The 13,737-nt window shown below is 34.1% G+C and overlaps 1 protein-coding gene across 2 annotated transcripts in view; it reads left to right on the forward strand.

Annotated features, from left to right (window-relative positions):
- Window positions 1–13,737, forward strand: part of LOC105196793 (guanine nucleotide-binding protein G(I)/G(S)/G(T) subunit beta-1) — a 33,164-nt gene that overhangs the window by 11,424 nt on the left and 8,003 nt on the right. Inside the window, exons 1-6 of one of the 2 annotated variants that reach the window (XM_011162906.3) lie at window positions 818–1,022; window positions 8,167–8,693; window positions 11,332–11,477; window positions 12,239–12,532; window positions 13,060–13,261; window positions 13,370–13,586. In XM_011162906.3, the coding sequence (XP_011161208.1) occupies window positions 8,637–8,693; window positions 11,332–11,477; window positions 12,239–12,532; window positions 13,060–13,261; window positions 13,370–13,586 (916 nt within the window). In that variant the 5' untranslated portion in view covers window positions 818–1,022; window positions 8,167–8,636. Of the gene's footprint in view, window positions 1–817; window positions 1,023–8,166; window positions 8,694–11,331; window positions 11,478–12,238; window positions 12,533–13,059; window positions 13,262–13,369; window positions 13,587–13,737 lie in introns of those variants that run through there. The other variant, XM_011162905.3, reaches the window with a different exon arrangement.

Consider the following 13,737-nt stretch of genomic DNA (forward strand, 5'->3'; position numbering starts at 1 on the left):
GTCTTATGATCAAACTTTGAGAGTGGAGTTTCCAGTTGCGGCAATTCAGCCAGCAGCTTTTTTTTGATCATTAGATTGCTGGCTGCTGCGGCTGGCGATAGTAGCAGCAGTGGCTCGTGCAGCAACCTGTCATCGTCGGCAGCGACGACGGCGTCCTCTTGACGCCGGGTCGGATGGTCGGTACGGCGCCAGCGTCGTCTCTCCCACTTCCCGGCAACTCGTCCTCCCGGCCGGCCTTCTCTCGAAACCACGTCCTTCCTTGGGTGTGGTTCGAGATCATCGAGACGTCGTCTGTTTCGTTGACGAGTCGCGGAACTCGCGTTTCACGTCGTTAACTAGGTTCCGTTGGTCCTGACGACGTCGGCAGTCCATGGGCCGTGATCGACGCTCGCCCTGCGTCCGTGAATCTCGCGCTCGTCGAACAAGAAGGACAATCGTGCGGTAAGAGCGGACGAGTCGAACGAGTGCGAAGGGTGTACGGATAGGAGAGAGAAAGATTGACACAGAGTGGCGAGTGGGGCGAGCCGCAACGACGACGTTCATCGATTCGCGTCGTGCTTTCACGGTTGCGTGCGAAACGCGACGGAAAAAGCGAGAGCCCTTCCTACTGACGCACCTACGTGCGTGCGAACGCGTACCTCCGCAGTGCCCCGCGAGACCCACGGTGTTGGTGAGTGGTATCGGGAAAGGAATCGGAAGTAAAACCGCAGTGCCAGCCTCTGCAGAGCTCTCCGCTGTCGGAGAAAAGTTTTCCTCGCGCGATTCGCGTGTTGACGGGCGCAACCTGGCGGTAACGAGCGACAAGGCTTCTGACGGGGTTGCACGTCGTCTGCTTCGACCTGGTGGTGCTGGTGGTGGTGGTGATAGCAGTAGTAGTGGTGATAGTAGTAGTACTAGTAGTAGTAACAGCAGCAGCAGCAGCAACGACGGCAGTAGCGGTGGATCTTTTACGAGAGGTTATGTCGCTGCGGCCTCGATGACGCTCCTCTGACAGCAGTGGCGGTGACGGTGGGACGGAGCGAGTGGGTTTCATCGATGCGTATAAACCTCCCTTTCCACCTCGACGCTCTCGTAGGCGAGGACATTGTCGTCTCCCTTTTTTTTTCCTACCTACTCTTGCCAATCGAAGCCACGCGAGATTCTTGCTGCTCGCTATTAGCCGGCACAAAGGCGCTTCAGGGGCGTCGTCGTGGAAAAGCGGATGACTACGTGACGTTTCACTCTACTGTTAATTGCCCTTTCTCGTTATCGATAACGAGCAAAAGCCCCGTGGTTCGATTTCGACTCCGAGAGACTGTCGCGTGTGGCGACTATCGATTATTCATTGATAATATTCTTACGCAGGTTGCAATGCTGTTATAACGATAGAATTGTATCTGAGGCTCCAATGTGAATTTGCACCAATGTGAATTAATTTTAACCTTTAAGTTGATGGTCAAAAATAACTAAGGTGGGGTGCTGACATCCCAAAGAAATATTATTATCGTTAGATTATTTATTAATATATTGTGTTAATATTTAAATTTATGTTAAATCTTTAGGAGGAGATAGAGGAATGTAACAAAATGAACTTTAAGACTTGACAATACTTTTTATTTTTGTTTTCCAAAACATGATTTTTAATTCTGTATTTCTTTGTTGCTTGTGTGAGATGTTGCGACCACCTACTTAAAGGTTAATCTCGGTCTAACTTACTTTCTATCTTTTTTTAGTTTTAAATACTAGAAAAAGGTAAAAGGTTAAATAGATATTAAAATTGACCCTCCGTGGTCCAGTCGGGGATTTGAAGACCTAGGTGAATTTTCAATTTTGATTTATTTTGTCTCAAATTTGGAAATACAAAAAAATTTTAACCGTTTTGCGTCAAACAATTGTGAAATCGCATTCTGAAATGTTGGAAGAGAGATTGTACTAGAATTTTTTCAGATTTTTTAAATTGCAAAAACCCTTTTAAAATGCTATCAGGCACTAGCGACTCGATTGAACTAGGAAAGCAACGAGGAAAACTGTTGGATCATGCAGGGTTAACCTTTACAACACAATATAAAAACGACACCTTATCTACAAACATGGATATCGAGTCTGACTACTTTTTCATTTATTTAAAGTGGTTAAAGAATTCTAAAAATTCATGAATATACTTTCAAGTTTCTAAAATAAATGTCTTTTATTTTGGAAAAAATGTGGTTTAAGGCCATGCTGGAGTCATTTGTATACGCGAATATTTTTGGATCAATTGCTCTTTTTATTGAAGATACGGATTAAAAAATCTTTTTACAGAATCAAAGTATAGATAATAACAAAGGGTGCTGACTGCAATTTGACATGAAAAACAAAAAAAATTATATAGTTTTGTTAGTCAACATTTGCGACTCATAAAAATTTGAGACTTTGTACGTATAAAATAAGCATGGTGCGCCCTTGGAATTACAACAAAGAACAATATTGTTCTTTCAGAATGAGTCTAGAAGCTTTAATATAAGAGAAATGATGATTTGAAAATTTCATGTGTAAATTAACGTGCGGAATAAGTTCGAAAAGTAACAGCAGTAATTGTGTAACGTGGTAGTTGAGAGATATTGCATTAAACGATGCTGAAATCGAAGACAAGAACAGATAATGTATTCATGAGTGCGTTTGACAAAAAGCGTTAGTCTGTTTGCCTGGTCTGAACGCTATTTCCTTTTCGCTTTGCCCCGCGCGTGACCGCGATTTTCTGTCGAAGAAAAATCTGCAGTACCGACGACGAATGAATTCCACCGTCACTCCAGCATTGCCTTAATTACTTTGAATTTCCAAGAAACTTTCTTAGAATGAAATTGATTGAATACGAAATACCTGAAATATCTATGTATATTAAGTAAAGGTTAGTGTAAATGGACCTAACATGTTTCTTTGTTTCTGATCATCTTCAAGACGAAAATAAATGTAAATGTCAAATGTAAATTTTTATGATCAGAAAAAAATAAAAGTTAATTCGAGATTGAAATTAATCTACATTGATGGAAGCGGACATGTAACGTAAAATGTGTAAATTAACTTTGTGGGTGATTACTTTATTTGCGAGACTGCACAAAAATATTTTATCTGTTTCTGCTTTTTATCAATTGACTTTTTCTTTCTTTCATTTTCTATATCGACTTATTGAAAGTCAGTACATAACTTCTGCACTATTATCTCTTTTCTTTTATTTATAGGCATTAATGTCGAAGTTTTTATGTTCTCGTGACAATACATTTTACTCTGAACTCGACAAAACTTCAATAAAGTATTTCTGACTTGCGATCATTAAATTTGTTTTTTCTGTTTAAAAAAATTAATATATATTACAAAAAACCCGTTACAACTGTCCGGAACAGGTTCAATTTTTTTTTAAATATGTTGTTAAATAAAAAATTTAAGAGATACGCATTTTTTCATGAGCTATAAAAAGAAATTCTTCAACGCTTCTTCTTTATTTCAAGCATTTAACGAAACAGTGAGATGTACAGAAAAAGTTTTAAATAAAACTTATGATCTTAGATACTTTACAATTGTGTATTTAGATTTATCAAAAATATATTTTGGAAAATATCTCTATCAAGTAGTAAGTGTTGTATAAAAGCATAGGCGGTATAATGAAAAAATATCTCTTACAATTTTGTTCTTTCCTAAGCTGCTCTTCAGATTTTTTTTTCTTTTGTCTTACGGATTACGTATCTTCTCAGAATTGATCCATTTGGGTAGTATAGACGTAAAAATTTCAGCAACTATTCAAATGAGCAAGCTAATTCGCATATTATATATCCTAGTTTTCAGATAAGTACTTATTTTTCAATGTTATTTGCGCGTGCGCTGAACTTCGTTCTCGCTGCCGGCTGGCTCCATTCGGAAAATGAGAACACCTCGCGTTGGATCGACAACCCTCGGTTTCCCCGGGTCGCAAGATCTCGCGGAGGTGAAGGACGCAATGTATACCGTGGATCTTCGTGCCCGTGATTATTCGAGCACGGATCGGTTACGTTAATTCGCGAGGGTTGGATAACATAAGAGGGAGAGAGACAGAAAGAGAGAGATCTTACAATCACGTATTTAAGTTTTTTCACTTTTTTCTCGACAGGAAAAATTTCACGATATGCAGTCTTGCTAAAACTCGGAGATTTTATTTTTCTATAAACTTAACTAACAATGGATTTGATTAAAAGTAAAAGATTATTAAGGAGTAATAATTTAAGATTTGTTTTTGCGAAGCAAAAATCTAAAATTAATAAAAACGAACATAAAGGATGTAAATGCAAAATAATTAGAATATTGATTTCAAAATATAAATAAAATATAATGAATTTAATCGTAGACTAACCTGGTTCATATTAATCCAGATATTTTTTCTATTTTGCAATTCTGTTTCAAGTACGGATATGTACAAAAAAAAATGTAAAACGTTTCGAATCATATGATTGTAGAATCATATTCTTAAAAGAATATATCAGAATTTTTTAAAATATTTTTAGTCTAAAAATCCTTTGAAAAGTTATTTATCAGTGATCTAAATGGTAATCTGACTAGTGAAAAACAACGTAGTTGCGGACGATTAATTGAAACTGTTTTAACTTTTTCAATCAATAAAATTAGAAACAAATACAAAAATTTTATTTTTCTGTTTTATGAAGGGAATGTTCTCCATATTTTTAATTTAATGCAATTAATTCCTTTTATTTGCAAAAATTTTAATGAGTATTGTGATCTTTATTTAAAAAAGATTTATTTAATAAGATTGATTTAATCAGAGGAAGCATAATTGTACACGTTGTTCTCTACAACATCTATTTATTGTTAATGTTAATATTGAAATAATCATAAAAAAAAACATTTTATGAAATATTTCTATATGCAGACAAATTTCTATATATAGATTTCTTTAAATAATAAAAAATATCGATCCCTGGAAATATCAATAATATGTAAAATTATATAAGTTACATAAATCTATAAATTTCTACAGTAATTAAAAAAAAGCGCGACATTTATTTTTCCAACAAAACTAGGCAGCTAAAATCGTTTAAACTTATCTGAAATGAAAGTGGTGAACACACATGTGTCACTTTTCAGTCAATTATCGGTTTTCCGAGTTTATCGATATTACGTTGCAATAACTAGTCGCACCGGCGTCGACCGATCGCTTGTCGTCGTGACGATGATACACGTCGCGCGGATGACGTTTTTCTCGAGGAAAAGTACGCGTTGACGGGAACTCGAATCTCCGAGTCGCGAGAACTTCAAGGAGAGAGAGAGAGAGAGAGATAGAGAGAGAGAGAGATAGAGAGGTCGCGATAAAAATATCTGTGCGCCATACAACCGAAATATTTTTAGCGAACCGATAATTATACTTTCTTTTTCTATATGCGTTCGACATGCGTACATACGCGTGATAAGAGAAGCGCTCTTCCATTATTTTCTCTGAATATTTTAATTGAAAAACATAAATTAATACGTTTATCGCAATAATAGATTTATAAATATATTTTCATTTTTTTAACAGCTTGTTTTTGATCTATCTATGATTATTTTAATTGACATCGTCTAGGGTCGAATTCAGATTAAGCGAAGAGCACACGAACGAGTCAATGAACAAACTTTGAAAAGTACGAACGGCAAATGCATTCCATTTCTTTTTACTAAATCAAAAGAGAAAAAGCTTATTTCCTTCATTGTATTTATTGCTGGGTTGAATAAAGCTCATTTATTTTATTTTGTAAAAACCATCAAATAGAATTTTTAATAAAAAATAAAATTAATTGAGTCTTATTCAGTCTTTTGAATTTTTATTCGCACTTGTTCATAGCTTCCTGGTTAGCTTGGATGCACTTTAATGCGATTGTCATGGTGTAGTATCGATGTATCGATAAATTTTTCCTTTAATAATAAGATATATCAATTTATTAAATAGTTCAATTCTATACGCGCAGTGTTCAAATTTTGGATAAACGAGCGTTGCAGTCGTTAATGTAGCAGAGCTTCTAATTCAATTTATTTATGTTTCTTTCGCAATAAGACGGTATCTTCTTTAATACACGAGTGATACGAATCATTACGCGTGTCTGGAAATAACTATTTATTTTCACGGTGTGTTACGCTTGAAAGCAGCACACGTGCCAATTAGCGAGCCGGACGAGCCAAACGATACGGCAGACATATTTAAGTTAGAAATTCTAATTCATCACTATTGGAGTATAAATATTTAAAAGTTTCCACGTTCTTATATCTTTTGTCTCTTCTTAGACATATATAAATTTTTGCGACATACACGCGTGTATTAAAACGTGTTTTGTGCCGCATGTAAAGTGGACGTAACTATCTATCTAGCTATTAAAGAAACCGCGATAATTCTTGGAAGACGTTTGCGGAAGACTGCTTAAGGCATGCCGTCTATTCGTTTTATTTGAACCGCATCAAAATTGCGCGTTATCTGTATGAAATATAATGCTCTATTCATCACTCTCGGTATCATATACGACAGATAAAATCATTGCTGATTTAACACTTCTACCTTCTTCGTAACGAAGCCTAAATTCTCGTGGTGAAGCAACGATGACTTTTGTTGCTATTTTTACAGAATAATTACAAAACGCCATCTATAATTCTTTCGTGACTTTAATTGGTATAACATTGAGATCTTGGATGAGAAAAATTATATTAACAAACGCCTAATATCTAAAATGATATGCATTAAAAAGCAAAAAAAGAACTAAATTTAGACACTGTTCTTCTTTCTGCTATCCAATTTTGATCTCAATTGCTAATTTATTAATTGATTCCCTGCATTCAAAACTTTATTTAATGTTCGAATAAAGATGTTTGTGAACGAGAGAGAGAAGGAGGGAAAATATCTAATTTTTTCATATTATCGGCATTAGCATTGGATCTGTACAATTGTTACTCGACCTCTTTTCCTTCACTGTTAGTCTTAATTTATGATTAAAACAAAATTGCTATCCGTTACATTTGTTACAGTTATATTTGTAATTTGATATTGTAGTTCTTGTTGGCCTTGCTTATTTCTCACTAATTTTATCTTTATTTTGTAAACTGATTAATTTATCTTTACTACACTGTGAAAAAAATACTGTTGAAATAACAGCATCAATCTAATTGGAAATATTATTACGATTATTGAGAGATCGTCGATTATCACACTTCTTTTATTCTTAATTTACGGTTATACTGAAGAGACTCCATTGATGATCGAAACATTTGTACAACTGAAATCTAACATTTATATTAATTATTGTAATGTAAACTATTTGGGTCCGTATTAATTACATATATTAAAAAGGATTGTTTGTATTTATTCCCAATTGAATAACTAGTATTAGACTTGTAAAGTCAATTGATTAATATTTTAACATATTTTATTCACAAATCAAAGATGTATGATCGATATATATAATATAGAATTTTTTTAGAATTTATCTCAAAATCATGATAATTATAGGACAACGAAATCCATGATGTCTCACGATTAGAATATATAATTTTAAGTGTAAATTCTAAGAAAAAAATTTTCTTTGTATATGAACAAAAATACTATTTGTTTTAATAAGTTGTGATTGACCGACTTATGTCCATTTTCATCAATGTAGATTAACTTTGATCTCAGTTTAATTTACTTTTTATCTTTTTCTGATTTTTAGAACTAAAAAAGCATAAAGAGTAAATTAAACCGAGATCATTGTATTAAGTTAATCTATAATACATTGGTGAAAATGGACATTAATGTGAAAAGAAAAAGCGACCAAATACAAGCAATAGTAGAATCAATGAACAGTTAGAGAAATTTATTCTCCATGTAATATAAAATTTTATGTAGTATGTTTTGACTTAGTCTTTACTAGCTAATAACGTGATAAATTATTTTAATAACGCATATTAAAATAATAATGGTAAGAGTGTTAATCAAGAAATGTTAAACAATGAGAGCCCGTATTAGAAGTTAGACAACACATTTATTTAATATATTGATGATCGTTGTGTCATACGTAATTAACGCTAAGTTCAACCGTGCAAAAGTTTATATGAAATCCAATTTATCGGTCAGAGGCGAGAATTCCGTTAAGTCCAAGAGTGAAACTCTTTTGAGGTAACGTTAACAAATTTTTAGATTAACCGATTTAATATTACGTATTTCAGGGGTGGCAACGGTTGGGAAGTATCGAAGTTGGCGCGAGGGGTGGAGAGGTCAGCCGTGGTTTGGCTCTGGTTCTGGTGGTAGCAGCGGAAGTGAAGGCAGGGGGCGAGGAGGTGGGGTCGGGTGAGGCTGGTGATAGTCCCAACTTCATCAAGAGCAGACACAAATTTCATTCTTATCCATCCCCCACTTTTTATCCATCTCCTTTTTCGTCACTTTTCATCTTGTCACACCGAAGTGATAAGTTTCAACCGGAAACGCTGTCGACGGCGTGACACCGGCCTCGCGACTAGCCCTTCTCCCGTATATAGAGTAGACGTCATAGACAGAAGCTACCGCCATCCTAAATTATTATAGAAATTGCGATTTGAGTCTCCCCGACGAGAGGAGGGAGTCCCGCCAGTGCCACGTCCCAACATCTTGGACCCGTTAACGGGTGCTTTTAAGCCACGCACGTCACCTACCAGACATCATGAACGAGCTCGACAGCCTTCGTCAAGAAGCGGAGACGCTGAAGAATGCCATTCGGGTAAATATCTTCATTGTTTCTTTCTTTTTTTTAAGTAGGTAGGTAGGGTGCCACAGTATCCTACGCAACGAAGAAATGTGAAGGATTAGAAACCTTGTTTCGAAAAAGTAAAAATAAAAGTATTGTCTCTAAGTCTTAAAGTTTATTTTTTGCATTTCTCTATCTTCTAAAGATTTAACTAATGTGAATTAAAATATAACATAATATACTAATGAAAAATATAACAATAATAATAACACTTTTGTGGGGTGTTGTCAGCTCCCCACCTATCCACTTACGTAATTTTTGACCACCTACCTACTTAAAGGTTGCTTAAAAAAAATGTATATTTTTAAATGTGTATATATATATATATATATATATATATATATATATATAAAATAATGTATAATGTATTTTATATATATAAAACTCATCCCGATTTGCGTAAAATATTTTTATTATCATACAGAGATTGCAAAGGTAATCTTACAAATAATTTCTCAGCAACTTTTATTCTTATTTAAAATAATTACTCTTTTGGAAATAATTTATTAAATTATTTACAATTATTTGACAAATATAATCTTTTAGTAAGTAATGTAACGTGCTAAATACCCTACAATGTTTTGTATTGAAGATTTCTTAAAAGAGATATCTAATTGGATCTTTTCCAACAAATTTGATCGATTCAACCTATTCGTTTCTTACGCTAGATTTTGCAATTTTACGTAACACTCTTCCGGTTTTCTTTGCTCCGTATGTTAAAGCGGGTATCGTAAATTTTAACAATGGAGAGATATTCTTCTATGGCGAATAATTTTCCGTATAGTTGTGAGAATATGGAATCGGCTGACGGTGGTGGTAGTGTGGTGGTGGTAGGGCGCGGCATAACCGTCGCTTCTCTGATCAATACGCCACCATCCCTCTCTCCCTCACTCCATGTCTTGTTTCTTCTCTCGATGTATTCGTCTCTCTTTCTTCCCTGTGCTCCCCTTCCTACCTTCCTCTTTTATACATGTATAAAATGCGCCCGCTCGCACGGTATGCGCGGAAATATGCGCTTGCGATGAAAGGAAATAACGCTATCGACCTTGTTTGCTAATTGTTCATGATGCATATTTTTTTTATTATTATACATTATTCAATAAAATCGTCAATCTGCCTAACGGACATATGTATATATGTGTGTATATACATATATGTATATAACACTAAAAGAACTTTGTTATGGCGACTATATAATATTTTTAAATTCATTAATTTATAAATAATATTTTTAATATTCTTTTTATCACAATTAATTTACTTGAAATTATTTTATCGAGAAGAGAGAATAGATATTATTTATTTAATGAACAGTGATGAGATAGAGATTTGTAAAATAAATTATAGAATATAGTGTGGTCTTATTTTAGAAATTTATTTAACAATAGTCTTTGTACATACATCTTTGGTATATATTGATCTTTTGCGGCATGGTGGAATTCTCGGAGTCTTACCTTTTCTTTGTTTCAATGATTTTTACGAATTTCTTGACTTTAAATATAAATTTTTTTTCTAGACTCGTTCTACATGAATAAATATAAAAGACTTAATAATTGTAGATTTTTATTTGTATAATTGTTGTAAACAAATAATCAAAATTTGTGTTTTTTTAATAATAAAAATACATTATTTATTAAACTATTATCAATATTTAAAACAGCAATTTAGGTACTTATTTGCGACACCCTAAAATATTTTTCAGAATTAAAAAAAAATTTTTTACTGTTTTTTTAAGAATTAATCTTCGAAAAATTAATATTTTCTACTGTAAATCCAAACAAATATCTTTTATAATGGTAGTTGGAAGATTTTTTGGGTTACTAAATTCTTAATTTAAAAATTTTTTAATTTTTTAAAATTATGAAAATTAAAAAAAGTTTTGAATTATTTGACCGCAATATTGGATTAGCCATTTTTAATTTTAAAATTCTACTTTCTGATTCGTAATTAATTAAAAAAATCTTTAAGTACAATTTAAAAAATATCTGATACAAAAATTTGCGACACAAAGAGTTAAGTATGTGGTAAAAGTAAAGAGTTATATTCCATATATTCCGTTATTTAATTATTTTAAGTACTATTGTATTATAATCCGATTTTAAAGGTCAGCTCAAAATTAGTATTGCATCATGCTATCGGACTAAAGCCACGCGAGCACTATTGACAATTTACCGGAATTTTCTTTTTCATCTTATAACTTCTTTTTTCTTATTCTTTTGAAATTCATGGAGAATTTTCAGCATTCTATTTAATTTAGCGACATGTTCGGTTGTGATCGCCGTTTGACCTTTTGTGCTGAACTCTTGTACAACGCGGGTATAACATTAAACGAAGTTTTCACGTGGAATTTATTAAATTTTCGCGATATGTTATTCATTACCGGCGTCATTTTCCAATTAAGATGCTATTTTACTGTGAAATCTTAAAGTTTTAGTTATCAATAAATAATATAACTGTGAGCATATAAAAGATTTCTTTGTCGTACTTTACGCGACTTATAGTAAGGAATTGCCTGCAATATGACTTTTATTTCTTTTTTATCACGTGTATTATTAGGAATTAAACGTAAAACGAATCCCATGGCAATTTACAAATTTGTCTGTGATTTTAGGATGCCAGGAAAGCAGCATGCGACACGACCTTGGCCCAGGCCACATCGGGCATGGAACCTATTGGTCGTATACAAATGCGAACAAGACGTACGCTTCGCGGTCACTTAGCGAAAATTTATGCGATGCATTGGGGAAGTGATTCGAGGTATGACTTTGGATGCAAATATGATGATTCGATGGCGATTGATATGCGAAATTATTGACCATTTTAACGTAAAGTTTTAGTAGTAATAGTAGCAGTGAATGTTGAGATGGGGGCAGAATTTAAAAAGATAGAAAAGTATGTAAAAATATAAATTGGAGAGTGTAAAAATTATTATTCAATACTAAGAATGCTGCAACTGACATAGGTCTGTTAACTTTGTATTAGAAAAGTATACTTTTACTCTAAATAAAAGTCGTGGTGTTTTACTCACTATGTTGGTGTTCATATAAACACTACATGATATGAAGTGACGGCTCTTCACCATGTTCATAAAACATGTAATTATATAAGAATCATATAAATACCAAGTATTAATCTTCCATAGACACAACGGAAAAAATTTGAAGAGGCTTGATTTTGTTTGCCACAAAACACGATTCCAAACTTGATGTCCCTGACAACTTTTTTTAAGGAGGAAAGCCGATTCCTTCTGTTTATCATCTGCGGAATAATTCGAAATCGAAGAATCATGTAAATCTTGAAATCCCCACAGTGTCTGAGGAAAAAGTTAAATTTATATTATTGGTATCAAAATTATATTATCATTTTTTTAAAATGTTTGCAGATATAGATAGATATTTATTTTACATTTTACGATGTTCTAAAATGTAATGTAACAGCCATACAAAATTATTAAAATAGTGGAAGCCCCTTTTTATTGTATTGAGTCTTTATCAGCGTTTATTTTGTGTCTCGTGTAGGAACCTAGTCTCTGCATCGCAAGATGGCAAACTAATCGTTTGGGATAGTTATACCACCAATAAGGTTCACGCGATTCCATTACGGTCATCATGGGTAATGACTTGTGCGTACGCTCCCTCGGGTAGTTACGTGGCATGCGGCGGGCTGGACAATATCTGTTCCATCTATAGTCTTAAAACTAGGGAAGGGAATGTTCGAGTGAGTAGAGAACTTCCGGGTCACACTGGATATTTGTCCTGCTGTCGATTCTACGACGACAACCAAATTGTCACCAGTTCGGGCGACATGTCTTGGTACGTATTACCTATTTCTCTAAATCTTGTAGTATGAAACGTCGCTCTAAGAGTGAACATTGAACTGTAATTTTTGAGTGATTTTTCATTTTATGAGATTTAGAAGATACAGATTTATGATAAACGATCGGAGATTGCTGTGACAGAAAAAGCCTACATCCTTTATATTCTAAAACGTTTTTGCAAGACAAAATAAAAAGTAAATATACAAAATATATAAAAATGTATAATAAATACAAAGAAAATAAAAGAAAATTTGAAAATTTTTGTTTATAAAATAAAATTGAAGTTGCATATCTCTTTCTTCTTTTAATTTACAAGAAATAAAATATTGTAAATACGTAAATAAGGTACTCTTGAGTTTTATGAAATGCAAATCACTGCATGTAACAAAATTGAACATTTAATAAAAGTACATAGACAGCGGCAAAAAAATGAATCTCTTCCTTTCCTACTCCCAAATCTCTTACTGATCCCGATGAAGACTCTTGAAGATTATGGCTCGAACTAGAATTGTTCTGATTCAGTGCTTTGTGGGATATCGAAACTGGCCAGCAGTGCACCTCGTTCATCGGGCACACTGGCGACGTGATGTCCTTGTCGTTGGCGCCGGATTCACGCACCTTCGTGTCCGGTGCGTGCGACGCCAGCGCAAAGCTATGGGACATTCGTGAAGGTTCCTGTAAGCAAACCTTCCCGGGTCACGAGAGTGATATAAACGCCGTCACGGTGAGATATTAAAAAACGAAGAATTTTTTATAATAGTGTATTAATAGTTTTTTTTTTTATAAAGTTTAATTAAGGATTAGTTTGACAGTTCAGATGTATTATTTACAGTTCTTCCCGAATGGATACGCTTTCGCGACGGGTTCAGACGACGCGACTTGCAGACTTTTCGACATTAGGGCGGACCAGGAACTCGCAATGTACAGTCACGACAATATTATTTGCGGCATCACCAGCGTAGCTTTTAGCAAAAGTGGAAGATTATTGCTGGCAGGGTACGACGATTTCAACTGCAATGTTTGGGATTCTATGAAAACGGAGCGAGCTGGTAGGTTAACTTTGCGAACAATAATATCTCCTCAAGAGAGAAGAGAAATTTTATTCGAGGTCCTTCTCTCGGTGATTATTTTGCCTTAAATTTGCCATTTCCAACGAGTTTAATTGTTTGAATAAAAGGTTTTTGCTATTCTATTAAAAAA

The sequence above is a fragment of the Solenopsis invicta genome, chromosome 2 (assembly GCF_016802725.1).
Source record: "Solenopsis invicta isolate M01_SB chromosome 2, UNIL_Sinv_3.0, whole genome shotgun sequence".
Classification (NCBI taxonomy): Eukaryota; Metazoa; Arthropoda; class Insecta; order Hymenoptera; family Formicidae; genus Solenopsis; species Solenopsis invicta.